Consider the following 27,602-nt stretch of genomic DNA (forward strand, 5'->3'; position numbering starts at 1 on the left):
GGTGTATCTCTGTACTCTGTATCAGCTGTGGATGGCAATGTGCTTCAGGCCAGATAACCACTAAGACTCGCGGGAAGGAACAGCGGCGGGGGGTCTGTGCGATAATATGACAGTTATCGTAACGAAAAGCGGCACCAGTTGGCCCCAAATGTTCGAACAGTGTATAACTGTGCAGGCGTTTACGGCCTCCAGACTGCATGGTGGGCATGGTGGTGAAGACCCCTCATGCCCGCCTAGACGCCGATGCAGGTCTGTGGTGAGGGTTGGCCTACATCTCTGACGCAAGCATTAAGGTTTGGTCAGGATGCTTTCTGATGCTTTCAAAACAGCTGGGCTTCTCTTTCACAGCATGGGCAAACAGAGGGAGCAAGCAGGGCCGCAGCGTGGACGTCACTGGACATCACTGGACAACTGATGAAGGCCTTTCTGTGCTCCGTGTGCCGGTTACCATCTTGCAGCTGGACGCTTTCTGTTCAGGGCTCTTTATACTGTGACATCCTTAATTAACAAATGTGCCTAACCTTTGGCCTATGATGGACACTGGCTCTTCGTTTGACCCCGAGGTCACAGGGAACCTGGCCTCAAGCATACAAACAAACACACACAGACACACAACACAGCGGGTGCAGATTCAGGTCAACTAAAAATGACCATTTGACCTTTCCTGGGATGACGCAGGACAGAGTGCAAATTAGCCAATGGCGTTCCAGGTCATTAGCATTAGCATAGTGATGACTTGTTGTTTGTTGTGGGTAATGAAAGTGGGCAAAGCAGCTGAGAGTGCGGTAAACAGTAGGATACACTGTATGTTCAAAAGTTTGTGGACGCCCCTAATGAAAAGATACAGCTCCACCCATTGCTGCTGACACAGATGTGCAAATGCACACACACACACACACAGCTTCTCTAGTCCCTGTAGAGAAGTACTGCCAATAGAATAGGACTATCTGCAGCAGATCTACATGAACCTAATGCCAGGCGTGGGCTAGAGGAGGGGTATAAAGCCCCCCAGCATTGAGCTGTGGAGGTGGAGTCCTGACCTCACTAATGCTCACTCACTAAGTGGAATCCTCCGGTGATGCTCCTCTAAAATCTAGGCTGCAGGCAGACAGTAACTCCAAGAAAAGCAGGAGAGATAGTACCCTTGATTTCAGAGAAAACAGTGACCAAGGGTAAGGGTGTCCAATCAGATTAAAGCCATGGCAGGTGCAGGAAATAGATGTGCTGGTCAGGGTGGTCAAGCTTTTGAGAAACGGTGATGCAGAAGAAACCACGTTCCTACTGTTCGTGGTCATTTTTAGAAAACAGCTGTGGCAGCTAGCATGGTGCGCTGGGCAGCTACTGTTAGCAGGTCAGCAGACCGGGGTAAAGGTGCACCATCTACCCCTGTGTTTACTTCTATTCGAATTTTCCATTCCACCTTAAATAGCTTAACACCACCGTTTACACCAACTACTGTGGAGGTTTCGCACTGACGTCAGTGGCAAACCACTCTGCGGCTAAAGACAGTGGGACTCGACAGCGGTCCGTCCAAATGACCAAAGATGTGTAGTCAGGGACGTCCAGCTGACTGAGGCTCCGTTTGTTTCTCTTCTGTAAAACCAAGCTCAGAATTCCTGCTGATTCAGTCAGTCGTACAACAGTCGCTCTTCCCCATTTTTGGGTTTCAGAGCAGAGAAGGAGCCGAAATGCGTAGAGGAAGCTAACGCTAATGTAATGCCTGCACTGTTTATAACCTTTAGCAGCATTGTGGGTAAAAATGATGCCCACAAACTCTCCCCAGACTCTCAGAGGGAAAGGACTTAACGCTCATGTCCACTCATCTCCAGCCACCGCCAGAGGAGAGCGCCGGGTCCCCAGCTCCACCGCACCAGCCAACAGACGCCTGTGTCCCAGACCAACATCACTTAGGAGTGATGAGGGGAGAGAGAGCGCCATCTAGAGCTGACAATTGTGCTGTCTCAGACTCCGGCTGCTGATGGCAAAGCGACGCAGCTCAGGACTGGAATTTTCGACCCCCAGGCCGTAGCGGTAGTGGGTTCGAGCGCTGAGCCACTCGGAGCTTTGGCTTTACAGTCTGTTGCACTTATAAACATTTCTATTCATAAACATCTATATCTATCAGGCTGAAGTGTCTGATGGGTAATGTGTATGTATGAAAGGCTTAGTACTTTGGGTACTAAATAAGGACGGTGTCATGATTGGGAGCAGACCTCTGATGAAGTACCAACATGGTAGTTGAGCGCCCTCTTGTGGGCATATTAAAAGAATACAGCAGAATTCCTGATGAACCAGTCTAATACCTGTAGAAGTTACTTCAGGCTTCTTTTCTACTCTGATAAATGGTTCAAGTGTTCTTCCCGTTGAGTTTGCAACCATACGTACTCTCCCCTCCCACTGCACGCCATACATATATATATATATATATGAATATAAATACATATAATAAACACTATAAACTACACTAAATTTATTCACATTTTTTAGGCTGATTTGGGAACAGCAGGAATTTGTGAAATTATTTGAATTATTTAAAGTAACATATAATATTTTACTGCTAAGTTTGGTCTCATTAATCATTAATAACCATTTTAATTTAACTTAATTCTTCACTTTTTTATTATTTATTTATTTATTTATTTATTTATTTATTTTTATACAGCTTGTTCATTATTATGGACGCATTAGTTGCCTAGAAACTCAAATTCTAAAGGGAAAACCTGAGCGTCCCCTTTATTAATTCTTAATTATTATTATTATTATTATTATTATTATTATTAATAATAAATAAGATTTTTAGATTTTTCACCTGAACAGGTAGTTGGAGACCTTTCTGAATCAATGTGAATAAAAACAGGTGACTGAACAGCTGTAATGTAAAGCTTTAAACACAGCTGGTCCAGGTGTGGCTTTGAGAACACGGCCTCTGCAGCGCAGTGGTACGAGGTTTTCAGGCTCCCCCTGCTGGCCTCAGCAGGTATTGCACATGGCTTAGTCTAAACAGGCCTGGCCGTGTTCAATCAACTCAGCCGTACTATCACTGCAAGTGAGGTCATGTGTTGCTTAAGTAAGGGAAAGGGGCACATCCAGTCGTATACAGTCAAAAAGGGGACTGAGCTCAGGGACCCGAGTCTTCCACTTCCTCCATTGTGATGTCATACTGATGATGTCACAGAGCCTATAAAAGGGGGGGTTCTCCCCCAGTGGCTCAGTCCGAATTCAGCAGCGAGACGGAACATTTCTACGTTGCTTTTCTAACTGCTTCTCCATGGAGACAGGAGGAGTGGTAAACATGGAGGCAGACGAGGCAGGTGGAGTTCTGAGAAGCCTGGGCTACGAGGTGGTGTACAACCTCGGGGAAGGAGGCTTCGGCACGGTGAAACTGGCCACATCACAGAGGCACCGCAAACACGTGGCCATTAAAATCATGGATCGCAGGAAGGAATCATCAGATTTCGCCTGGAAGCAGTTGCCCCGGGAACTCGCCATCCTAAAGAGAGTGAGGCACCCTCACATCATTCAGGTGCACGAAAGTTTCGACATGCCCAACGGACAGGTCTTCATTGTGATGGAGGTAGCCGCAACCGACCTCCTTCACGAGATCAAGGCGCTCCGACGCCTCCCCGTTAACCAGGCCAGGATGTGGTTCTCCCAGATCGTCGATGCCGTGGGCTATCTTCACCAGCAGGACATCGCCCACCGAGACCTGAAATGCGAGAACGTCCTGCTGAGCGCTGATGGTCAGGTCAAACTGACCGACTTTGGCTTGGGCTGCTTTGTAAGAGGCTACCCTTCCCTCAGCCAGACTTACTGTGGCACTCGCTGCTACTGCGCTCCTGAGGTGCTTCTCAACAGGCCCTACGATCCCCTGAAGAGTGACGTCTGGAGCCTGGGCGTCATCCTGTACGTGATGGTCACCGGCTTCTTGCCCTTCAGTTCAGACCCTCACTGTTCTCTCACACAGCTCCAGCGCAAAGCTGCGGAGTATCCGTGTGGGGTCGCGGTGGAGGAGCCCTGTCGGGCCTTCATTTCTTACATGCTGCGTTTCAATCCCTTCACCCGGCCTTCGGTGAGAAACGTGGCGAACCACCCTTGGATGCAGGCCAGGCAGGAGCAGTAAGTAGAGCGCTGTGCTGGAACTCCAGCGTCGCGTCCTTTTGATAATCCATGTATTATTTATTACTGTTTTTATTGATCCTTTATTGATTGATTAGCTATAGTAAATAAATGGCTTTTCACAAAGCAGCATTTCTCAATGGGACAGTGGGACAGTTTGCTACAATCACCTGTATTTTCATCAACAGGAACAGGAGCGACTCTGCAAATTCATCCGTCCCCGAGTCTGAAAGCTCTCCGGAGGTGCAAGTGTGTGAAACTGCAGGGGAACACAGTGGAGAACGCAGTGAGGACAGCGAGGACCAGGACCTGGATTGGAGCAGCCTGTCCTCATCCAGCGGTCTCCTCTCCTCCACAACCAACACCTATGAGCAGAGCGTCATCCAGCGTTCGGAGGAAAACCCACGGTAAGTTTGTCTGCTTGATTATTTCTTACACAGTCAGTCTGGCAACACTGTCACTAAGGACACACACACTTGGTGAAGTGTCCATATTACGCCATGATAAAGATCACTCAAGGTTTAGACGTAGCTACTGTACAGAATCAGCTCACTAACAATGCCTACATCTCCCCATTGCTTCTGCAGGGCCCCCAGAGTCATCGGCAGATTCGTCGTGACCGTCGTTGACGAGGGCAGCAGTTCCCACCCACACCCAGTCGACCCAGTCCAGGAAGACGGTAGTGGCAGTAGAGCTGGTGCAGAGGTTGTCGGGGAGGAGTCCGGCTGCTGTGACTGTAGTCCGCTTTGTGCTGCAGTTAAAAGGGCAGCTAAGAAATATGTGGCAGCACCGATCCTCAGAGTCTCACGATCACTTCGAGGGAGGATGAGGAAGCTCTTCCGAGGGAACTCTGCCAAGTGAGCCTGGAGGAGTGAGTCCAGACTGAACCTAGACGAGATCCATGGTGAATTTGCAGCAGTGGGGGAGTGACTGGAACCGAACCGAAACCGAACCGAACCGAACTGAAACGAACCGAACCGAACCTTGTGTGTGTGTGTGTGAGTGTGTGTGTGTGTGTGTGAGAGTGTGTGTGTGTGTGTGTGTGTGTGTGTGTGTGTGTGTGTGTGTCTTTGAGCAATAATAAAGTGCTGCTCTACCTTACTGATGTGTTCTGGATGTTTCTGTTTTCTACTGAAAGTAAAACCTAGATATTGATCGTCTCTCTTCATCTTTATGATGAGTCTGAGGATTAAACTCACATTAGATCACTTTGAAGAAACAGAAGATCATAATACACTAATAATAATAATAATAATAATACACTAATAATAATAATACACTAATAATAACAATAATAATACATTAATAATAATAATACATTAATAATAATAATAATAATAATAATAATGATAATACATTAATAATAATAATAATAATAATACACTAATAATAATAATAATAATAATACACTAATAATAATAAACTAATAATAATAATACCAATACACTAATACTAATAATAATAAGACACTACTACTACTAATAATAATACATTAATAATAATAATAATACACTAATAATAATAAACTAATAATAATAATACATTAATAATAATAATACACTAATAATAATAATAATAATAATACACTAATAATAATAATAACACACTAATAATAATAATAATAATAATAATAATGACAACTGAGGCAGGACTGAGCCAAAATAACAAACCAGGGATCTGGGAGGAAAACAGGACGCTGGGTGGGGAAAGCCAAGGCGACTGAGCAGTGCTCGGAAGGGACAAGGGGATGAGGAGAACCGAGGACCACAAGCCGAGCTTCAGACAGGCCACATCAAACAAAACCAACAGAGGAACAATAGAGGAGAACAAGGACCCCCGGACCCCCGGACCCCCGGTCAGAGTTACACACTAATCATCAGAATAATAATCCCAATAAAACTGATAATACCACTGCTGCAGGTCAGGACTACACTTCAAACCAACACACACACACTCACACACACACACACACTCTACCTACTAGTTAGCCAAGAGCCCCTCAGTTACCTAACCTGGAGTGGGGGGCAGTCGGGAGGGTTAAGGGCCTTGCTCGAGGGCCCAACAGTGGCAGCTTGTGGATCCCGGGTCTCAAACCCACAACATATCCCAGCATTCAGTGCATGAACACAACTACGGTAGAACAGGAAGGTCAACACGTCCAAAACACGTCACCTGAATGAGATCCTACTCCGGAGCATCCAGAGACAGTGGAGAGGAAAATCCAGAGACTGGACTGAACCGGTCAAGCTGGCCAGGAGCTGGTCATACTGGTAGACTAGCCTGGTGAAGCTGGTCATGCTGATGCCGATCCCAGGATGGAGGATGATGTCCACGCCCCCATGGAGAACGAGGAGGTCGAGGAGAAGCTGCGAGAGCTGCTGGAGGCAATGTTGGAGGTGCTCTCTCGAGTCGTCCAGATGTGCAAGCAGAGGCTGCGGAGGCTGCAGGAGCAGCTCGCTGAAGAGGTTTCTGCTCAGATAAAAATACAATAAAAACATAATAAAAATATAATAAAAATATAATAAAAATACAATAAAAATATAATAAAAATATAATAAAAATTTCATAAAAATATAATAAAAATACAAAAAAATATAATAAAAATACAAAAATATATAATAAAAATATAATAAAAATACAATAAAAATATAATAAAAATTTAATAAAAATATAATAAAAATATAATAAAAATACAATACAAATTTATTTAAAATATAATAAAAATACAATAAAAATACAATAAAAATATAATAAAAATACAATAAAATATAATAAAAATATAATAAAAATACAATAAAAATGTAATACAAATATAATAAAAATATAATAAAAATATAATAAAATATAATAAAAATGTAATATAAATAGAATAAAAATAGAATAAAAATGTAGCTCACCTTCAACTGAACATTTAAGCAGCCTATCAGTAGAACAACTGAAGCTTGTGTGGCTTAAACACCGTATCTCAATCATCAGAAAGGGTGTCCACATACTTTTGTCCATCAAATGGACTTTAAACCTATTGTTTCTGTTTCTTCACTGACTAAAAAAATCCATATCAGCTGGTAACAGCTGCTTTCAGATGATCTAAGCTGGACCTTGATGGTCAAGGTGGGTGAAAAAGCTGGTGGTCCAGGGGGAAACGCCCCGGTAATGCTGGTAAACCAGCTGGTCCAGCAGCTTACTTAGCTCCTGACCAGCACGGCATCACATGGTTCTTTTTGGGAGGGACGGTTTAGAGGGTCTATCAGTGAGACCGAGGTGGTTGACCAGTTTGGTCCGGCTGGTCATACTGATGGACCAGAGCAGCTTAAATATCTCAGCACCTTTTCCCTCTCCTCCTTCACCTCCTTCTCCTCTCTCACCACCTTTAATAAAATAATACACCATCAGAAATCATCTAGAATGTGGTCTAATATTATTATTATTATTATTATTATTATTATTAACATTATTATTATTATTATTATTATTAACATTATTATTATTATTATTATTATTAACATTATTATTATTAACATTATTATTATTATTATTAATATTATTATTATTACTAGATTTTTTATTTTTTTTATTTTTTAATGTAGGACTGAGTTTACCCTGACACTTAATTTTAAGGTGGAAAGTATTTTAAGGTAGTACTGAGTTTACACTAACACGGAATTTTAAGGTGGAACGTATTTTAAGGTAGTACTGAGTTTACACTAACACTGAATTTTAAGGTGGAACGTATTTTAAGGTAGTACTGAGTTTACACTAACACTGAATTTTAAGGTGGAACATATTTTAAGGTAGTACTGAGTTTACCCTGACACTGAATTTTAAGGTGGAACGTATTTTAAGGTAGTACTGAGTTTATCCTGACACTGAATGAATTTTAAGTTGGAACTTCTTTAAAAGTAGTACTGAGTTAACACTGATATTGAATTTTAAGGTGGAACATCTTTTAAGGTAGTACTGAGTTCACCCTGACACTGAATTTTAAGGTGGAACTTCTTTTAAGCTAGTACTGAGTTTACACTGATGCTGAATTTTAAGGTGGAACTTCTTTTAAGGTAGTACTGAGTTTACACTGATGCTGAATTTTAAGGTGGAACTTCTTTTAAGGTAGTACTGAGTTTATGTTAAGGTGTATCTTCAAGTAACCACTTGAGATACCTAAGCAAAAACATAGTAACCACCTGTGACACCTTAGCAACCACCAAGCAACACCATAGCAACCACCCAGCAATGCTATAGCAACAACCTGTGACACTATAGCACCTACTTGTGACACCATAACAAACACCTAGGAACACCATAAAAACACCTGGGACACCATAGCAACCACCTAGCAACATCATAGCAAACACCTGTCAACTCCATAGGAACAACCTGAGACACCATAGCAACCTCCTAGCAACCCCATTGCAACCACCTAGCAACACCATACCAACGACCTGGGACAACATAGCAACCACCTAGCAACAACATAACATCCACCTGGAACAACATAGCAAACACCTAGCAACACCATAGCAACCACCAAGCAAAACAATAGCAACCACATGGGACACCATACCAACGACCTGGGACAACATAGCAACCACCTAGCAACATCTCAGCAACCAAAAAATAAGTTTGGTCTCATCAATCATTAATAACCATTTTAATTTAACTTCATTCTTCATTTTTTAATTATTTTTTTTACATTTATTTATTTATTTATTTATTTATTTTTATACAGCTTGTTCATTATTATGGACGCATTAGTTGCCAAGAAACTCAAATTCTAAAGGAAAAACCTGAGCGTCCCCTTTATTAATTCTTAATTATTATTATTATTATTATTAATAATAAATAAGATTTTTAGATTTTTCACCTGAACAGGTAGTTGGAGACCTTTCTGAATCAATGTGAATAAAAACAGGTGACTGAACAGCTGTAATGTAAAGCTTTAAACACAGCTGGTTCAGGTGTGGCTTTGAGAACACGGCCTCTGCAGCGCAGTGGTTCAAGGTTTTCAGGCTCCCCCTGCTGGCCTCAGCAGGTATTGCACATGGCTTAGTCTAAACAGGCCTGGCCGTGTTCAATCAACTCAGCCGTACTATCACTGCAAGTGAGGTCATGTGCTGCTTAAGTAAGGGAAAGGGGCACATCCAGTCGTATACAGTCAACAAGGGGACTGAGCTCAGGGACCCGAGTCTTCCACTTCCTCCATTGTGATGTCATACTGATGATGTCACAGAGCCTATAAAAGGGGGGGGTTCTCCCCCAGTGGCTCAGTCCGAATTCAGCAGCGAGACGGAACATTTCTACGTTGCTTTCCTAACTGCTTCTCCATGGAGACAGGAGGAGTGGTAAACATGGAGGCAGATGAGGCAGGTGGAGTTCTGAGAAGCCTGGGCTACGAGGTGGTGTACAACCTCGGGGAAGGAGGCTTCGGCACGGTGAAACTGGCCACATCACAGAGGCACCGCAAACACGTGGCCATTAAAATCATGGATCGCAGGAAGGAATCATCAGATTTCGCCTGGAAGCAGTTGCCCCGGGAACTCGCCATCCTAAAGAGAGTGAGGCACCCTCACATCATTCAGGTGCACGAAAGTTTCGACATGCCCAACGGACAGGTCTTCATTGTGATGGAGGTAGCCGCAACCGACCTCCTTCACGAGATCAAGGCGCTCCGACGCCTCCCCGTTAACCAGGCCAGGATGTGGTTCTCCCAGATCGTCGATGCCGTGGGCTATCTTCACCAGCAGGACATCGCCCACCGAGACCTGAAATGCGAGAACGTCCTGCTGAGCGCTGATGGTCAGGTCAAACTGACCGACTTTGGCTTGGGCTGCTTTGTAAGAGGCTACCCTTCCCTCAGCCAGACTTACTGTGGCACTCGCTGCTACTGCGCTCCTGAGGTGCTTCTCAACAGGCCCTACGATCCCCTGAAGAGTGACGTCTGGAGCCTGGGCGTCATCCTGTACGTGATGGTCACCGGCTTCTTGCCCTTCAGTTCAGACCCTCACTGTTCTCTCACACAGCTCCAGCGCAAAGCTGCGGAGTATCCGTGTGGGGTCGCGGTGGAGGAGCCCTGTCGGGCCTTCATTTCTTACATGCTGCGTTTCAATCCCTTCACCCGGCCTTCGGTGAGAAACGTGGCGAACCACCCTTGGATGCAGGCCAGGCAGGAGCAGTAAGTAGAGCGCTGTGCTGGAACTCCAGCGTCGCGTCCTTTTGATAATCCATGTATTATTTATTACTGTTTTTATTGATCCTTTATTGATTGATTAGCTATAGTAAATAAATGGCTTTTCACAAAGCAGCATTTCTCAATGGGACAGTGGGACAGTTTGCTACAATCACCTGTATTTTTATCAACAGGAACAGGAGCGACTCTGCAAATTCATCCGTCCCCGAGTCTGAAAGCTCTCCGGAGGTGCAAGTGTGTGAAACTGCAGGGGAACACAGTGGAGAACGCAGTGAGGACAGCGAGGACCAGGACCTGGATTGGAGCAGCCTGTCCTCATCCAGCGGTCTCCTCTCCTCCACAACCAACACCTATGAGCAGAGCGTCATCCAGCGTTCGGAGGAAAACCCACGGTAAGTTTGTCTGCTTGATTATTTCTTACACAGTCAGTCTGGCAACACTGTCACTAAGGACACACACACTTGGTGAAGTGTCCATATTACGCCATGATAAAGATCACTCAAGGTTTAGACGTAGCTACTGTACAGAATCAGCTCACTAACAATGCCTACATCTCCCCATTGCTTCTGCAGGGCCCCCAGAGTCATCGGCAGATTCGTCGTGACCGTCGTTGACGAGGGCAGCAGTTCCCACCCACACCCAGTCGACCCAGTCCAGGAAGACGGTAGTGGCAGTAGAGCTGGTGCAGAGGTTGTCGGGGAGGAGTCCGGCTGCTGTGACTGTAGTCCGCTTTGTGCTGCAGTTAAAAGGGCAGCTAAGAAATATGTGGCAGCACCGATCCTCAGAGTCTCACGATCACTTCGAGGGAGGATGAGGAAGCTCTTCCGAGGGAACTCTGCCAAGTGAGCCTGGAGGAGTGAGTCCAGACTGAACCTAGACGAGATCCATGGTGAATTTGCAGCAGTGGGGGAGTGACTGGAACCGAACCGAAACCGAACCGAACAGAACCGAACCGAACCGAACTGAACCGAATCGAACCGTGTGTGAGTGTGTGTGTGTGTGTGTGTGAGTGTGTGTGTGTGTGTGTGTGTGTGTGTGTGTCTTTGAGCAATAATAAAGTGCTGCTCTACCTTACTGATGTGTTCTGGATGTTTCTGTTTTCTACTGAAAGTAAAACCTAGATATTGATCGTCTCTCTTCATCTTTATGATGAGTCTGAGGATTAAACTCACATTAGATCACTTTGAAGAAACAGAAGATCATAATACACTAATAATAATAATAATAATAATACACTAATAATAATAATACACTAATAATAACAATAATAATACATTAATAATAATAATACATTAATAATAATAATAATAATAATAATAATGATAATACATTAATAATAATAATAATAATAATACACTAATAATAATAATAATAATACACTAATAATAATAATAATAATACACTAATAATAATAAACTAATAATAATAATACCAATACACTAATACTAATAATAATAAGACACTACTACTAATAATAATAATACATTAATAATAATAATAATACACTAATAATAATAAACTAATAATAATAATACATTAATAATAATAATACACTAATAATAATAATAATAATAATACACTAATAATAATAATAACACACTAATAATAATAATAATAATAATAATGACAACTGAGGCAGGACTGAGCCAAAATAACAAACCAGGGATCTGGGAGGAAAACAGGACGCTGGGTGGGGAAAGCCAAGGCGACTGAGCAGTGCTCGGAAGGGACAAGGGGATGAGGAGAACCGAGGACCACAAGCCGAGCTTCAGACAGGCCACATCAAACAAAACCAACAAAGGAACAAGAGAGGAGAACAAGGACCCCCGGACCCCCGGACCCCCGGTCAGAGTTACACACTAATCATTAGAATAATAATCCCAATAAAACTGATAATACCACTGCTGCAGGTCAGGACTACACTTCAAACCAACACACACACACTCACACACACACACACACTCTACCTACTAGTTAGCCAAGAGCCCCTCAGTTACCTAACCTGGAGTGGGGGGCAGTCGGGAGGGTTAAGGGCCTTGCTCGAGGGCCCAACAGTGGCAGCTTGTGGATCCCGGGTCTCAAACCCACAACATATCCCAGCATTCAGTGCATGAACACAACTACGGTAGAACAGGAAGGTCAACACGTCCAAAACACGTCACCTGAATGAGATCCTACTCCGGAGCATCCAGAGACAGTGGAGAGGAAAATCCAGAGACTGGACTGAACCGGTCAAGCTGGCCAGGAGCTGGTCATACTGGTAGACTAGCCTGGTGAAGCTGGTCATGCTGATGCCGATCCCAGGATGGAGGATGATGTCCACGCCCCCATGGAGAACGAGGAGGTCGAGGAGAAGCTGCGAGAGCTGCTGGAGGCAATGTTGGAGGTGCTCTCTCGAGTCGTCCAGATGTGCAAGCAGAGGCTGCGGAGGCTGCAGGAGCAGCTCGCTGAAGAGGTTTCTGCTCAGATAAAAATACAATAAAAACATAATAAAAATATAATAAAAATATAATAAAAATACAATAAAAATATAATAAAAATATAATAAAAATTTCATAAAAATATAATAAAAATACAAAAAAATATAATAAAAATACAAAAATATATAATAAAAATATAATAAAAATACAATAAAAATATAATAAAAATTTAATAAAAATATAATAAAAATATAATAAAAATACAATACAAATTTATTTAAAATATAATAAAAATACAATAAAAATACAATAAAAATATAATAAAAATACAATAAAATATAATAAAAATATAATAAAAATACAATAAAAATGTAATACAAATATAATAAAAATATAATAAAAATATAATAAAATATAATAAAAATGTAATATAAATAGAATAAAAATAGAATAAAAATGTAGCTCACCTTCAACTGAACATTTAAGCAGCCTATCAGTAGAACAACTGAAGCTTGTGTGGCTTAAACACCGTATCTCAATCATCAGAAAGGGTGTCCACATACTTTTGTCCATCAAATGGACTTTAAACCTATTGTTTCTGTTTCTTCACTGACTAAAAAAATCCATATCAGCTGGTAACAGCTGCTTTCAGATGATCTAAGCTGGACCTTGATGGTCAAGGTGGGTGAAAAAGCTGGTGGTCCAGGGGGAAACGCCCCGGTAATGCTGGTAAACCAGCTGGTCCAGCAGCTTACTTAGCTCCTGACCAGCACGGCATCACATGGTTCTTTTTGGGAGGGACGGTTTAGAGGGTCTATCAGTGAGACCGAGGTGGTTGACCAGTTTGGTCCGGCTGGTCATACTGATGGACCAGAGCAGCTTAAATATCTCAGCACCTTTTCCCTCTCCTCCTTCACCTCCTTCTCCTCTCTCACCACCTTTAATAAAATAATACACCATCAGAAATCATCTAGAATGTGGTCTAATATTATTATTATTATTATTATTATTATTATTAACATTATTATTATTATTATTATTATTAACATTATTATTATTATTATTATTATTAACATTATTATTATTAACATTATTATTATTATTATTATTAATATTATTATTATTACTAGATTTTTTATTTTTTTTATTTTTTAATGTAGGACTGAGTTTACCCTGACACTTAATTTTAAGGTGGAAAGTATTTTAAGGTAGTACTGAGTTTACACTAACACGGAATTTTAAGGTGGAACGTATTTTAAGGTAGTACTGAGTTTACACTAACACTGAATTTTAAGGTGGAACGTATTTTAAGGTAGTACTGAGTTTACACTAACACTGAATTTTAAGGTGGAACATATTTTAAGGTAGTACTGAGTTTACCCTGACACTGAATTTTAAGGTGGAACGTATTTTAAGGTAGTACTGAGTTTATCCTGACACTGAATGAATTTTAAGTTGGAACTTCTTTAAAAGTAGTACTGAGTTAACACTGATATTGAATTTTAAGGTGGAACTTCTTTTAAGCTAGTACTGAGTTTACACTGATGCTGAATTTTAAGGTGGAACTTCTTTTAAGGTAGTACTGAGTTTACACTGATGCTGAATTTTAAGGTGGAACTTCTTTTAAGGTAGTACTGAGTTTATGTTAAGGTGTATCTTCAAGTAACCACTTGAGATACCTAAGCAAAAACATAGTAACCACCTGTGACACCTTAGCAACCACCAAGCAACACCATAGCAACCACCCAGCAATGCTATAGCAACAACCTGTGACACTATAGCACCTACTTGTGACACCATAACAAACACCTAGGAACACCATAAAAACACCTGGGACACCATAGCAACCACCTAGCAACATCATAGCAAACACCTGTCAACTCCATAGGAACAACCTGAGACACCATAGCAACCTCCTAGCAACCCCATTGCAACCACCTAGCAACACCATACCAACGACCTGGGACAACATAGCAACCACCTAGCAACAACATAACATCCACCTGGAACAACATAGCAAACACCTAGCAACACCATAGCAACCACCAAGCAAAACAATAGCAACCACATGGGACACCATACCAACGACCTGGGACAACATAGCAACCACCTAGCAACATCTCAGCAACCAAAAAATAAGTTTGGTCTCATCAATCATTAATAACCATTTTAATTTAACTTCATTCTTCATTTTTTAATTATTTTTTTTACATTTATTTATTTATTTATTTATTTATTTTTATACAGCTTGTTCATTATTATGGACGCATTAGTTGCCAAGAAACTCAAATTCTAAAGGGAAAACCTGAGCGTCCCCTTTATTAATTCTTAATTATTATTATTATTATTATTAATAATAAATAAGATTTTTAGATTTTTCACCTGAACAGGTAGTTGGAGACCTTTCTGAATCAATGTGAATAAAAACAGGTGACTGAACAGCTGTAATGTAAAGCTTTAAACACAGCTGGTCCAGGTGTGGCTTTGAGAACACGGCCTCTGCAGCGCAGTGGTTCAAGGTTTTCAGGCTCCCCCTGCTGGCCTCAGCAGGTATTGCACATGGCTTAGTCTAAACAGGCCTGGCCGTGTTCAATCAACTCAGCCGTACTATCACTGCAAGTGGGGTCATGTGCTGCTTAAGTAAGGGAAAGGGGCACATCCAGTCGTATACAGTCAACAAGGGGACTGAGCTCAGGGACCCGAGTCTTCCACTTCCTCCATTGTGATGTCATACTGATGATGTCACAGAGCCTATAAAAGGGGGGGTTCTCCCCCAGTGGCTCAGTCCGAATTCAGCAGCGAGACGGAACATTTCTACGTTGCTTTCCTAACTGCTTCTCCATGGAGACAGGAGGAGTGGTAAACATGGAGGCAGACGAGGCAGGTGGAGTTCTGAGAAGCCTGGGCTACGAGGTGGTGTACAACCTCGGGGAAGGAGGCTTCGGCACGGTGAAACTGGCCACATCACAGAGGCACCGCAAACACGTGGCCATTAAAATCATGGATCGCAGGAAGGAATCATCAGATTTCGCCTGGAAGCAGTTGCCCCGGGAACTCGCCATCCTAAAGAGAGTGAGGCACCCTCACATCATTCAGGTGCACGAAAGTTTCGACATGCCCAACGGACAGGTCTTCATTGTGATGGAGGTAGCCGCAACCGACCTCCTTCACGAGATCAAGGCGCTCCGACGCCTCCCCGTTAACCAGGCCAGGATGTGGTTCTCCCAGATCGTCGATGCCGTGGGCTATCTTCACCAGCAGGACATCGCCCACCGAGACCTGAAATGCGAGAACGTCCTGCTGAGCGCTGATGGTCAGGTCAAACTGACCGACTTTGGCTTGGGCTGCTTTGTAAGAGGCTACCCTTCCCTCAGCCAGACTTACTGTGGCACTCGCTGCTACTGCGCTCCTGAGGTGCTTCTCAACAGGCCCTACGATCCCCTGAAGAGTGACGTCTGGAGCCTGGGCGTCATCCTGTACGTGATGGTCACCGGCTTCTTGCCCTTCAGTTCAGACCCTCACTGTTCTCTCACACAGCTCCAGCGCAAAGCTGCGGAGTATCCGTGTGGGGTCGCGGTGGAGGAGCCCTGTCGGGCCTTCATTTCTTACATGCTGCGTTTCAATCCCTTCACCCGGCCTTCGGTGAGAAACGTGGCGAACCACCCTTGGATGCAGGCCAGGCAGGAGCAGTAAGTAGAGCGCTGTGCTGGAACTCCAGCGTCGCGTCCTTTTGATAATCCATGTATTATTTATTACTGTTTTTATTGATCCTTTATTGATTGATTAGCTATAGTAAATAAATGGCTTTTCACAAAGCAGCATTTCTCAATGGGACAGTGGGACAGTTTGCTACAATCACCTGTATTTTCATCAACAGGAACAGGAGCGACTCTGCAAATTCATCCGTCCCCGAGTCTGAAAGCTCTCCGGAGGTGCAAGTGTGTGAAACTGCAGGGGAACACAGTGGAGAACGCAGTGAGGACAGCGAGGACCAGGACCTGGATTGGAGCAGCCTGTCCTCATCCAGCGGTCTCCTCTCCTCCACAACCAACACCTATGAGCAGAGCGTCATCCAGCGTTCGGAGGAAAACCAACGGTAAGTTTGTCTGCTTGATTATTTCTTACACAGTCAGTCTGGCAACACTGTCACTAAGGACACACACACTTGGTGAAGTGTCCATATTACGCCATGATAAAGATCACTCAAGGTTTAGACGTAGCTACTGTACAGAATCAGCTCACTAACAATGCCTACATCTCCCCATTGCTTCTGCAGGGCCCCCAGAGTCATCGGCAGATTCGTCGTGACCGTCGTTGACGAGGGCAGCAGTTCCCACCCACACCCAGTCGACCCAGTCCAGGAAGACGGTAGTGGCAGTAGAGCTGGTGCAGAGGTTGTCGGGGAGGAGTCCGGCTGCTGTGACTGTAGTCCGCTTTGTGCTGCAGTTAAAAGGGCAGCTAAGAAATATGTGGCAGCACCGATCCTCAGAGTCTCACGATCACTTCGAGGGAGGATGAGGAAGCTCTTCCGAGGGAACTCTGCCAAGTGAGCCTGGAGGAGTGAGTCCAGACTGAACCTAGACGAGATCCATGGTGAATTTGCAGCAGTGGGGGAGTGACTGGAACCGAACCGAAACCGAACCGAAACCGAACCGAACCGAACTGAACCGAACCGAACCGAACCGAACCGAACCGAACCGAGTGTGTGAGTGTGTGTGTGTGTGTGTGTGTGAGTGTGTGTGTGTGAGTGTGTGTGTGTGAGTGTGTGTGTGAGTGTGTGAGTGTGTGTGTGTGAGTGAGTGTGTGTGTGTGTGTGTGTCTTTGAGCAATAATAAAGTGCTGCTCTACCTTACTGATGTTTCTGTTTTCTACTGAAAGTAAAACCTAGATATTGATCGTCTCTCTTCATCTTTCTGATGAGTCTGAAGATTAAACTCACATTAGATCACTTTGAAGAAATAGAAGATCATAATACACTAATAATAATAATACATTAATAATAATAATAATAATACACTAATAATAATAATACACTAATAATAATAATACACTAATAATAATAATAATACACTAATAATAATACACTAATAAAAAAATAATAATAATACACTGATAATAATAATAATACACTAATAATAATAATAATAATACACTAATAATAATACACTAATAAAAATAATAATAATAATAATACACTGATAATAATAATAATAATACACTAATAAAATAATAATAATAATAATACACTAATAAAATAATAATAATAATAACACACTAAAAATAATAATAATAATAATAATGACAACTAAGGCAGGACTGAGCCAAAATAACAAGCCAGGGATCTGGGAGGAAAACAGGACGCTGGGTGGGGAAAGCCAAGGCGACTGAGCAGTGCTCGGAAGGGACAAGGGGATGAGGAGAACCGAGGACCACAAGCCGAGCTTCAGACAGGCCACATCAAACAAAACCAACAGAGGAACAATAGAGGAGAACAAGGACCCCCGGACCCCCGGTCAGAGTTACACACTAATCATCAGAATAATAATCCCAATAAAACTGATAATACCACTGCTGCAGGTCAGGACTACACTTCAAACCAACACACACACACTCACACACACACACACACTCTACCTACTAGTTAGCCAAGAGCCCCTCAGTTACCTAACCTGGAGTGGGGGGCAGTCGGGAAGGTTTAGGGGCCTTGCTCGAGGGCCCAACAGTGGCAGCTTGTGGATCCCGGGTCTCAAACCCACAACATATCCCAGCATTCAGTGCATGAACACAACTACGGTAGAACAGGAAGGTCAACACGTCCAAAACACGTCACCTGAATGAGATCCTACTCCGGAGCATCCAGAGACAGTGGAGAGGAAAATCCAGAGACTGGACTGAACCGTTCAAGCTGGCCAGGAGCTGGTCATACTGGTAGACTAGCCTGGTGAAGCTGGCCATGCTGATGCCGATCCCAGGATGGAGGATGATGTCCACGCCCCCATGGAGAACGAGGAGGTCGAGGAGAAGCTGCGAGAGCTGCTGGAGGCAATGTTGGAGGTACTCTCTCGAGTCATCCAGATGTGCAAGCAGAGGCTGCGGAGGCTGCAGGAGCAGCTCGCTGAAGAGGTTTCTGCTCAGATAAAAATACAATAAAAATATAATAAAAATATAATAAAAATATAATAAAAATACAAAAAAATATAATAAAAATATAATAAAAATACAAAAAAATATATTAAAAATATAATAAAAAAACAATAAAAATAGAATAAAAATAGAATAACAATATAATAAAAATATAATAAAAATAGAATAAAAATATAATAAAATATAATACAAATATAATAAAAATACAATAAAAATACAATAAAAATATAATAAAAATTTTATAAAAATATAATAAAAATACAATACAAATTTAATTAAAATATAATAAAAATATAATAAAAATACAATAAAAAATTAATACAAATATAATAAAAATATAATAAAAATAGAATAAAATATAATAAAAATGTAATAAAAATAGAATAAAAATAGAATAAAAATGTAGCTCACCTTCAACTGAACATTTAAGCAGCCTATCAGTAGAACAACTGAAGCTTGTGTGGCTGAAACACCGTATCTCAATCATCAGACAGGGTGTCCACATACTTTTGTCCATCAAATGGACTTTAAATCTATTGTTTCTGTTTCTTCACTGACTAAAAAAATCCATATCAGCTGGTAACAGCTGCTTTCAGATGATCTAAGCTGGACCTTGATGGTCAAGGTGGGTGAAAAAGCTGGTGGTCCAGGGGGAAACGCCCCGGTAATGCTGGTAAACCAGCTGGTCCAGCAGCTTACTTAGCTCCTGACCAGCACGGCATCACATGGTTCTTTTTGGGAGGGACGGATTAGCGGGTCTATCAGTGAGACCGAGGTGGTTGACCAGTTTGGTCCGGCTGGTCATACTGATGGACCAGAGCAGCTTAAATATCTCAGCACCTTTTCCCTCTCCTCCTTCACCTTCTTCTCCTCTCTCACCACCTTTAATAAAATAATACATCATCAGAAATCATCTAGAATGTGGTCTAATATTATTATTATTATTATTATTATTATTATTATTATTATTAATATTATTATTATTATTATTATGAGTTGCTAAATGCCCCGAACACTCATTAGCTCCGAGGGCTAACCTGCACTGACAGGCAGCAGAGGACATCAACAGGGCGCTCGCGCTGGAGCTTCAGGACCCCAGGAGAGGCCGCTAGCTAAGTGGCTACAGGACAAGTAGGTTGGCTGTAGGTGAGATTGGTGGAGGATGGCTGTAGTTATGGCTGGTGGTGGAGGATGGCTGTAGATAAGGCTGGTGGTGGTGGTTGGCTGTAGTAAAGGCTGGTGGTGGTGGTTGGCTGTAGGTGAGATTGGTGGAGGATGGCTGTAGTTAAGGCTGGTGGTGGTGGTTGGCTGTAGGTGAGATTGGTGGAGGATGGCTGTAGTTAAGGCTGGTGGTGGTGGTTGGCTGTAGTTAAGGCAGGTGGTGGTGGTTGACTGTAGGTGAGATTGGTGGTGGATGGCTGTAGTTAAGGCTGGTGGTGGTGGTTGGCTGTAGGTGAGATTGGTGGAGGATGGCTGTAGTTAAGGCTGGTGGTGGTGGTTGGCTGTAGGTGAGATTGGTGGAGGATGGCTGTAGTTAAGGCTGGTGGTGGTGGTTGCCTGTAGGTGAGATTGGTGGAGGATGGCTGTAGTTAAGGCTGGTGGTGGTGGTTGGCTGTAGTTAAGGCTGGTGGTGGTGGTTGGCTGTAGTTAAGGCTGGTGATGGTGGTGGGTGTACTTGAGACTGGTGGTGGTGGTTGGCTGTAGGTGAGACTGGTGGTGGTGGTGGGCTGTAGTTAAGGCTGGTGGTGGTGGTGGGTGTAGTTAAGGCTGGTGGTGGTGGTTGGCTGTAGTTAAGGCTGGTAGTGGTGGTGGGTGTAGTTAAGGCTGGTGGTGGTGGGTGTAGTTAAGGCTGGTGGTGGTGGGTGGCTGTAAGTGAGACTGCTCTACCAGATGTGGGAGCACCATCAGAGGAGCTTTAAGCTGCATCCATTGCTGACAGATGTGCAAATGCACACACACACACACACACACACACACACACACACATAGCTTGTCTAGTCCCTGTAGAGAAGTACTGCCAATAGAATAGGACTCCCTGGAGCAGATAAGCATGAACCTATGGGCACCATGCTGCCTAATACTAGTAGTGGGCTAGAGGGGTAAAAAGCCCCCCTGCATTGAGCTGTGGAGCAGTGGAGGAACTGTGTTCTCTGGAATGATGGTGGAGGAGCTCCATCCAGTACTTCTGATTGGATGAGCTGGTCGGTTGGGGATGATGAGGTGGGGTGGTGGTCATCATCCATCATCCTGACCTCACTAACGCTCTCCAAAAAAAGTATTTTCACATAAAGCAATGAATGAGCTGGTGTCCCAATACTTCTGTCCAAATAGAGTACATGGTCCCAGCTAGCAGGAAAAGGGGGCTGACTGTGCTTAAAGAAGACACTGGACTGAATTAAGGAAGCTGTGTGGAAGCTGTTGCCCCTCTCAGAGGGAAAGGACTCAGGGCTCAGGACTGGAATTTGCGACCCCCAGGCCGTAGCGGTAGTGGGTTCGAGCGCTGAGCCACTCGGAGCTTTGGCTTTACAGTCTGTTGCACTTATAAACATTTCTATTCATAAACATCTATATCTATCAGGCTGAAGTGTCTGATGGGTAATGTGTATGTATGAAAGGCTTAGTACTTTGGGTACTAAATAAGGACGGTGTCATGATTGGGAGCAGACCTCTGATGAAGTACCAACATGGTAGTTGAGCGCCCTCTTGTGGGCATATTAAAAGAATACAGCAGAATTCCTGATGAACCAGTCTAATACCTGTAGAAGTTACTTCAGGCTTCTTTTCTACTCTGATAAATGGTTCAAGTGTTCTTCCCGTTGAGTTTGCAACCATACGTACTCTCCCCTCCCACTGCACGCCATACATACATATATATATATATCTAAATATAAATACATATAATAAACACTATAAACTACACAAAATTTATTCACATTTTTTAGGCTGATTTGGGAACAGCAGGAATTTGTGAAATTATTTGAATTATTTAAAGTAACATATAATATTTTACTGCTAAGTTTGTTCTCATTAATCATTAATAACCATTTAAACATTTTTTTTTAAATTTAATTTAACTTCATTCTTCACTTTTTTATTATTTTTTTACATTTATTTATTTATTTATTTATTTTTATACAGCTTGTTCATTATTATGGACGCATTAGTTGCCTAGAAACTCAAATTCTAAAGGGAAAACCTGAGAGTCCCCTTTATTAATTCTTAATTATTATTATTATTATTATTATTATTATTATTAATAATAAATAAGATTTTTAGATTTTCCACCTGAACAGGTAGTTGGAGACCTTTCTGAATCAATGTGAATAAAAACAGGTGACTGAACAGCTGTAATGTAAAGCTTTAAACACAGCTGGTCCAGTTGTGGCTTTGAGAACACGGCCTCTGCAGCGCAGTGGTACGAGGTTTTCAGGCTCCCCCTGCTGGCCTCAGCAGGTATTGCACATGGCTTAGTCTAAACAGGCCTGGCTGTGTTCAATCAACTCAGCCGTACTATCACTGCAAGTGGGGTCATGTGCTGCTTAAGTAAGGGAAAGGGGCACATCCAGTCGTATACAGTCAACAAGGGGACTGAGCTCAGGGACCCGAGTCTTCCACTTCCTCCATTGTGATGTCATACTGATGATGTCACAGAGCCTATAAAAGAGGGGGGTTCTCCCCCAGTGGCTCAGTCCGAATTCAGCAGCGAGACGGAACATTTCTACGTTGCTTTCCTAACTGCTTCTCCATGGAGACAGGAGGAGTGGTAAACATGGAGGCAGATGAGGCAGGTGGAGTTCTGAGAAGCCTGGGCTACGAGGTGGTGTACAACCTCGGGGAAGGAGGCTTCGGCACGGTGAAACTGGCCACATCACAGAGGCACCGCAAACACGTGGCCATTAAAATCATGGATCGCAGGAAGGAATCATCAGATTTCGCCTGGAAGCAGTTGCCCCGGGAACTCGCCATCCTAAAGAGAGTGAGGCACCCTCACATCATTCAGGTGCACGAAAGTTTCGACATGCCCAACGGACAGGTCTTCATTGTGATGGAGGTAGCCGCAACCGACCTCCTTCACGAGATCAAGGCGCTCCGACGCCTCCCCGTTAACCAGGCCAGGATGTGGTTCTCCCAGATCGTCGATGCCGTGGGCTATCTTCACCAGCAGGACATCGCCCACCGAGACCTGAAATGCGAGAACGTCCTGCTGAGCGCTGATGGTCAGGTCAAACTGACCGACTTTGGCTTGGGCTGCTTTGTAAGAGGCTACCCTTCCCTCAGCCAGACTTACTGTGGCACTCGCTGCTACTGCGCTCCTGAGGTGCTTCTCAACAGGCCCTACGATCCCCTGAAGAGTGACGTCTGGAGCCTGGGCGTCATCCTGTACGTGATGGTCACCGGCTTCTTGCCCTTCAGTTCAGACCCTCACTGTTCTCTCACACAGCTCCAGCGCAAAGCTGCGGAGTATCCGTGTGGGGTCGCGGTGGAGGAGCCCTGTCGGGCCTTCATTTCTTACATGCTGCGTTTCAATCCCTTCACCCGGCCTTCGGTGAGAAACGTGGCGAACCACCCTTGGATGCAGGCCAGGCAGGAGCAGTAAGTAGAGCGCTGTGCTGGAACTCCAGCGTCGCGTCCTTTTGATAATCCATGTATTATTTATTACTGTTTTTATTGATCCTTTATTGATTGATTAGCTATAGTAAATAAATGGCTTTTCACAAAGCAGCATTTCTCAATGGGACAGTGGGACAGTTTGCTACAATCACCTGTATTTTCATCAACAGGAACAGGAGCGACTCTGCAAATTCATCCGTCCCCGAGTCTGAAAGCTCTCCGGAGGTGCAAGTGTGTGAAACTGCAGGGGAACACAGTGGAGAACGCAGTGAGGACAGCGAGGACCAGGACCTGGATTGGAGCAGCCTGTCCTCATCCAGCGGTCTCCTCTCCTCCACAACCAACACCTATGAGCAGAGCGTCATCCAGCGTTCGGAGGAAAACCCACGGTAAGTTTGTCTGCTTGATTATTTCTTACACAGTCAGTCTGGCAACACTGTCACTAAGGACACACACACTTGGTGAAGTGTCCATATTACGCCATGATAAAGATCACTCAAGGTTTAGACGTAGCTACTGTACAGAATCAGCTCACTAACAATGCCTACATCTCCCCATTGCTTCTGCAGGGCCCCCAGAGTCATCGGCAGATTCGTCGTGACCGTCGTTGACGAGGGCAGCAGTTCCCACCCACACCCAGTCGACCCAGTCCAGGAAGACGGTAGTGGCAGTAGAGCTGGTGCAGAGGTTGTCGGGGAGGAGTCCGGCTGCTGTGACTGTAGTCCGCTTTGTGCTGCAGTTAAAAGGGCAGCTAAGAAATATGTGGCAGCACCGATCCTCAGAGTCTCACGATCACTTCGAGGGAGGATGAGGAAGCTCTTCCGAGGGAACTCTGCCAAGTGAGCCTGGAGGAGTGAGTCCAGACTGAACCTAGACGAGATCCATGGTGAATTTGCAGCAGTGGGGGAGTGACTGGAACCGAACCGAAACCGAACCGAACCGAACCGAACCGAACAGAACCGAACCGAACTGAACCGAACCGAACCGAGTGTGTGTGAGTGTGTGTGTGTGTGTGTGTGTGTGTGTGTGAGTGTGTGTGAGTGTGTTTGTGTGTGTGTGTGTGTGTGTGTGTGTGTCTTTGAGCAATAATAAAGTGCTGCTCTACCTTACTGATGTGTTCTGGAAGTTTCTGTTTTCTACTGAAAGTAAAACCTAGATATTGATCGTCTCTCTTCATCTTTATGATGAGTCTGAGGATTAAACTCACATTAGATCACTTTGAAGAAATAGAAGATCATAATACATTAATAATAATAATACATTAATAATAATAATAATAATACACTAATAATAATAATACATTAATAATAATAATAGTAATACACTAATAATAATAATAATAATAATACACTAATAATAATAATAATACACTAATAATAATAATAATAATACACTAATAATAATAATAATAATAATACACTAATAACAATAATAATAATAATAATACACTAATAATAATAATAATACACTAATAATAATAATAATACACTAATAAAAATAATAATAATGATGATGATGATAATAATAATACACTATTAAAATAATAATAACAATAATATTACACTAATAAAATAATAATAATAATAATAATAATACACTGATAAAATAATAATAATAATAATAATAACAATAATAATAATACACTAATAAAAAATAATAATAACAATACACTAATAATAATAATAATAATAATAATGACAACTAAGGCAGGACTGAGCCAATATAACAAACCAGGGATCTGGGAGGAAAACAGGACGCTGGGTGGGGAAAGCCAAGGCGACTGAGCAGTGCTCGGATAGGACAAGGGGATGAGGAGAACCGAGGACCACAAGCCGAGCTTCAGACAGGCCACATCAAACAAAACCAACAAAGGAACAAGAGAGGAGAACAAGGACCCCCGGACCCCCGGACCCCCGGTCAGAGTTACACACTAATAATCAGAATAATAATCCCAATAAAACTGATAATACCACTGCTGCAGGTCAGGACTACACTTCAAACCAACACACACACACTCACACACACACACACACACTACCTACTAGTTAGCCAAGAGCCCCTCAGTTACCTAACCTGGAGTGGGGGGCAGTCGGGAGGGTTAAGGGCCTTGCTCGAGGGCCCAACAGTGGCAGTTTGTGGATCCCGGGTCTCAAACCCACAACATATCCCAGCATTCAGTGCATGAACACAACTACGGTAGAACAGGAAGGTCAACACGTCCAAAACACGTCACCTGAATGAGATCCTACTCCGGAGCATCCAGAGACAGTGGAGAGGAAAATCCAGAGACTGGACTGAACCGTTCAAGCTGGCCAGGAGCTGGTCATACTGGTAGACTAGCCTGGTGAAGCTGGCCATGCTGATGCCGATCCCAGGATGGAGGATGATGTCCACGCCCCCATGGAGAACGAGGAGGTCGAGGAGAAGCTGCGAGAGCTGCTGGAGGCAATGTTGGAGGTGCTCTCTCGACTCATCCAGATGTGCAAGCAGAGGCTGCGGAGGCTGCAGGAGCAGCTCGCTGAAGAGGTTTCTGCTCAGACAAAAATACAATAAAAATATAATAAAAATATAATAAAAATACAATAGAAATATAATACAAATATAATACAAATATAATAAAAATGTAATAAAAATACAATAAAAATATAATAAAAATACAATAAAAATACAATAAAAATATAATAAAAATATATTAAAAATACAATAAAAATTTAATAAAAATATAATAAACATAGAATAAAAATATAATAAAAATACAATAAAAATAGAATAAAATGTAATAAAAATAGAATAAAAATAGAATAAAATGTAATAAAAATGTAATAAAAATAGAATAAAAATAGAATAAAAATGTAGCTCACCTTCAACTGAACATTTAAGCAGCCTATCAGTAGAACAACTGAAGCTTGTGTGGCTGAAACACCGTATCTCAATCATCAGAAAGGGTGTCCACATACTTTTGTCCATCAAATGGACTTTAAACCTATTGTTTCTGTTTCTTCACTGACTAAAAAAATCCATATCAGCTGGTAACAGCTGCTTTCAGATGATCTAAGCTGGACCTTGATGGTCAAGGTGGGTGAAAAAGCTGGTGGTCCAGGGGGAAACGCCCCGGTAATGCTGGTAAACCAGCTGGTCCAGCAGCTTACTTAGCTCCTGACCAGCACGGCATCACATGGTTCTTTTTGGGAGGGACGGTTTAGAGGGTCTATCAGTGAGACCGAGGTAGTTGACCAGTTTGGTCCGGCTGGTCATACTGATGGACCAGAGCAGCTTAAATATCTCAGCACCTTTTCCCTCTCCTCCTTCACCTCCTTCTCCTCTCTCACCACCTTTAATAAAATAATACACCATCAGAAATCATCTAGAATGTAGTCTAATATTATTATTATTATTATTAATATTATTATTATTATTATTAATATTATTATTATTATTATTATTATTAACATTATTATTATTATTATTATTATTATTAATATTATTATTATTAATATTATTATTATTAACATTATTATTATTATTGCTATTAATATTATTGTTATTGTTATTATTATTATTATTAACATTATTATTATTATTGTTATTAATATTATTGTTATTATTATTATTATTAACATTATTATTATTATTAACATTATTATTAACATTATTATTATTATTATTATTATTATTATGAGTTGCTAAATACCCCGAACACTCATTAGCTCCGAGGGCTAACCTGCACTGACAGGCAGCAGAGGACATCAACAGGGCGCTCGCGCTGGAGCTTCAGGGCCCCAGGAGAGGCCGCTAGCTAAGTGGCTACAGGACAAGTAGGTTGGCTGTAGGTGAGATTGGTGGAGGATGGCTGTAGTTAAGGCTGGTGGTGGTGGTTGGCTGTAGGTGAGATTGGTGGAGGATGGCTGTAGTTAAGGCTGGTGGAGGTGGTTGGCTGTAGGTGAGACTGGTGGAGGATGGCTGTAGTTAAGGCTGGTGGTGGTGGTTGGCTGTAGTTAAGGCTGGTGGAGGATGGCTGTAGTTAAGTCTGGTGGTGGTGGTTGGCTTTAGGTGAGATTGGTGGAGGATGGCTGTAGTTGAGGCTGGTGGTGGTGGTTGGATGTAGTTAAGGCTGGTGGTGGTGGTGG

At 42.7% G+C, this 27,602-nt stretch overlaps 4 protein-coding genes across 4 annotated transcripts; all 4 read left to right on the forward strand.

Moving 5' to 3' along the window:
* The first annotated feature begins 3,292 nt into the window (after window positions 1–3,292).
* LOC140543609 (testis-specific serine/threonine-protein kinase 6-like) lies at window positions 3,293–4,120 on the forward strand. The gene has a single exon (XM_072666713.1). It carries the CDS (start codon window positions 3,293–3,295, stop codon window positions 4,118–4,120), a length of 828 nt encoding a protein of 275 aa, XP_072522814.1.
* A 5,341-nt stretch (window positions 4,121–9,461) lies between these two features.
* LOC140543610 (testis-specific serine/threonine-protein kinase 6-like) lies at window positions 9,462–10,289 on the forward strand. The gene has a single exon (XM_072666714.1). It carries the CDS (start codon window positions 9,462–9,464, stop codon window positions 10,287–10,289), a length of 828 nt encoding a protein of 275 aa, XP_072522815.1.
* Window positions 10,290–15,585: 5,296 nt separating this feature from the next.
* Window positions 15,586–16,413, forward strand: LOC140543611 (testis-specific serine/threonine-protein kinase 6-like). The gene has a single exon (XM_072666715.1). The coding sequence runs from the start codon at window positions 15,586–15,588 to the stop codon at window positions 16,411–16,413; it is 828 nt and encodes a 275-aa protein (XP_072522816.1).
* Window positions 16,414–22,633: 6,220 nt separating this feature from the next.
* Window positions 22,634–23,461, forward strand: LOC140543612 (testis-specific serine/threonine-protein kinase 6-like). The gene has a single exon (XM_072666716.1). It carries the CDS (start codon window positions 22,634–22,636, stop codon window positions 23,459–23,461), a length of 828 nt encoding a protein of 275 aa, XP_072522817.1.
* The last annotated feature ends 4,141 nt before the right edge of the window (window positions 23,462–27,602 follow it).

The sequence above is a fragment of the Salminus brasiliensis genome, chromosome 22, assembly GCF_030463535.1.
Source record: "Salminus brasiliensis chromosome 22, fSalBra1.hap2, whole genome shotgun sequence".
NCBI classification, from domain to species: Eukaryota; Metazoa; Chordata; class Actinopteri; order Characiformes; family Bryconidae; genus Salminus; species Salminus brasiliensis.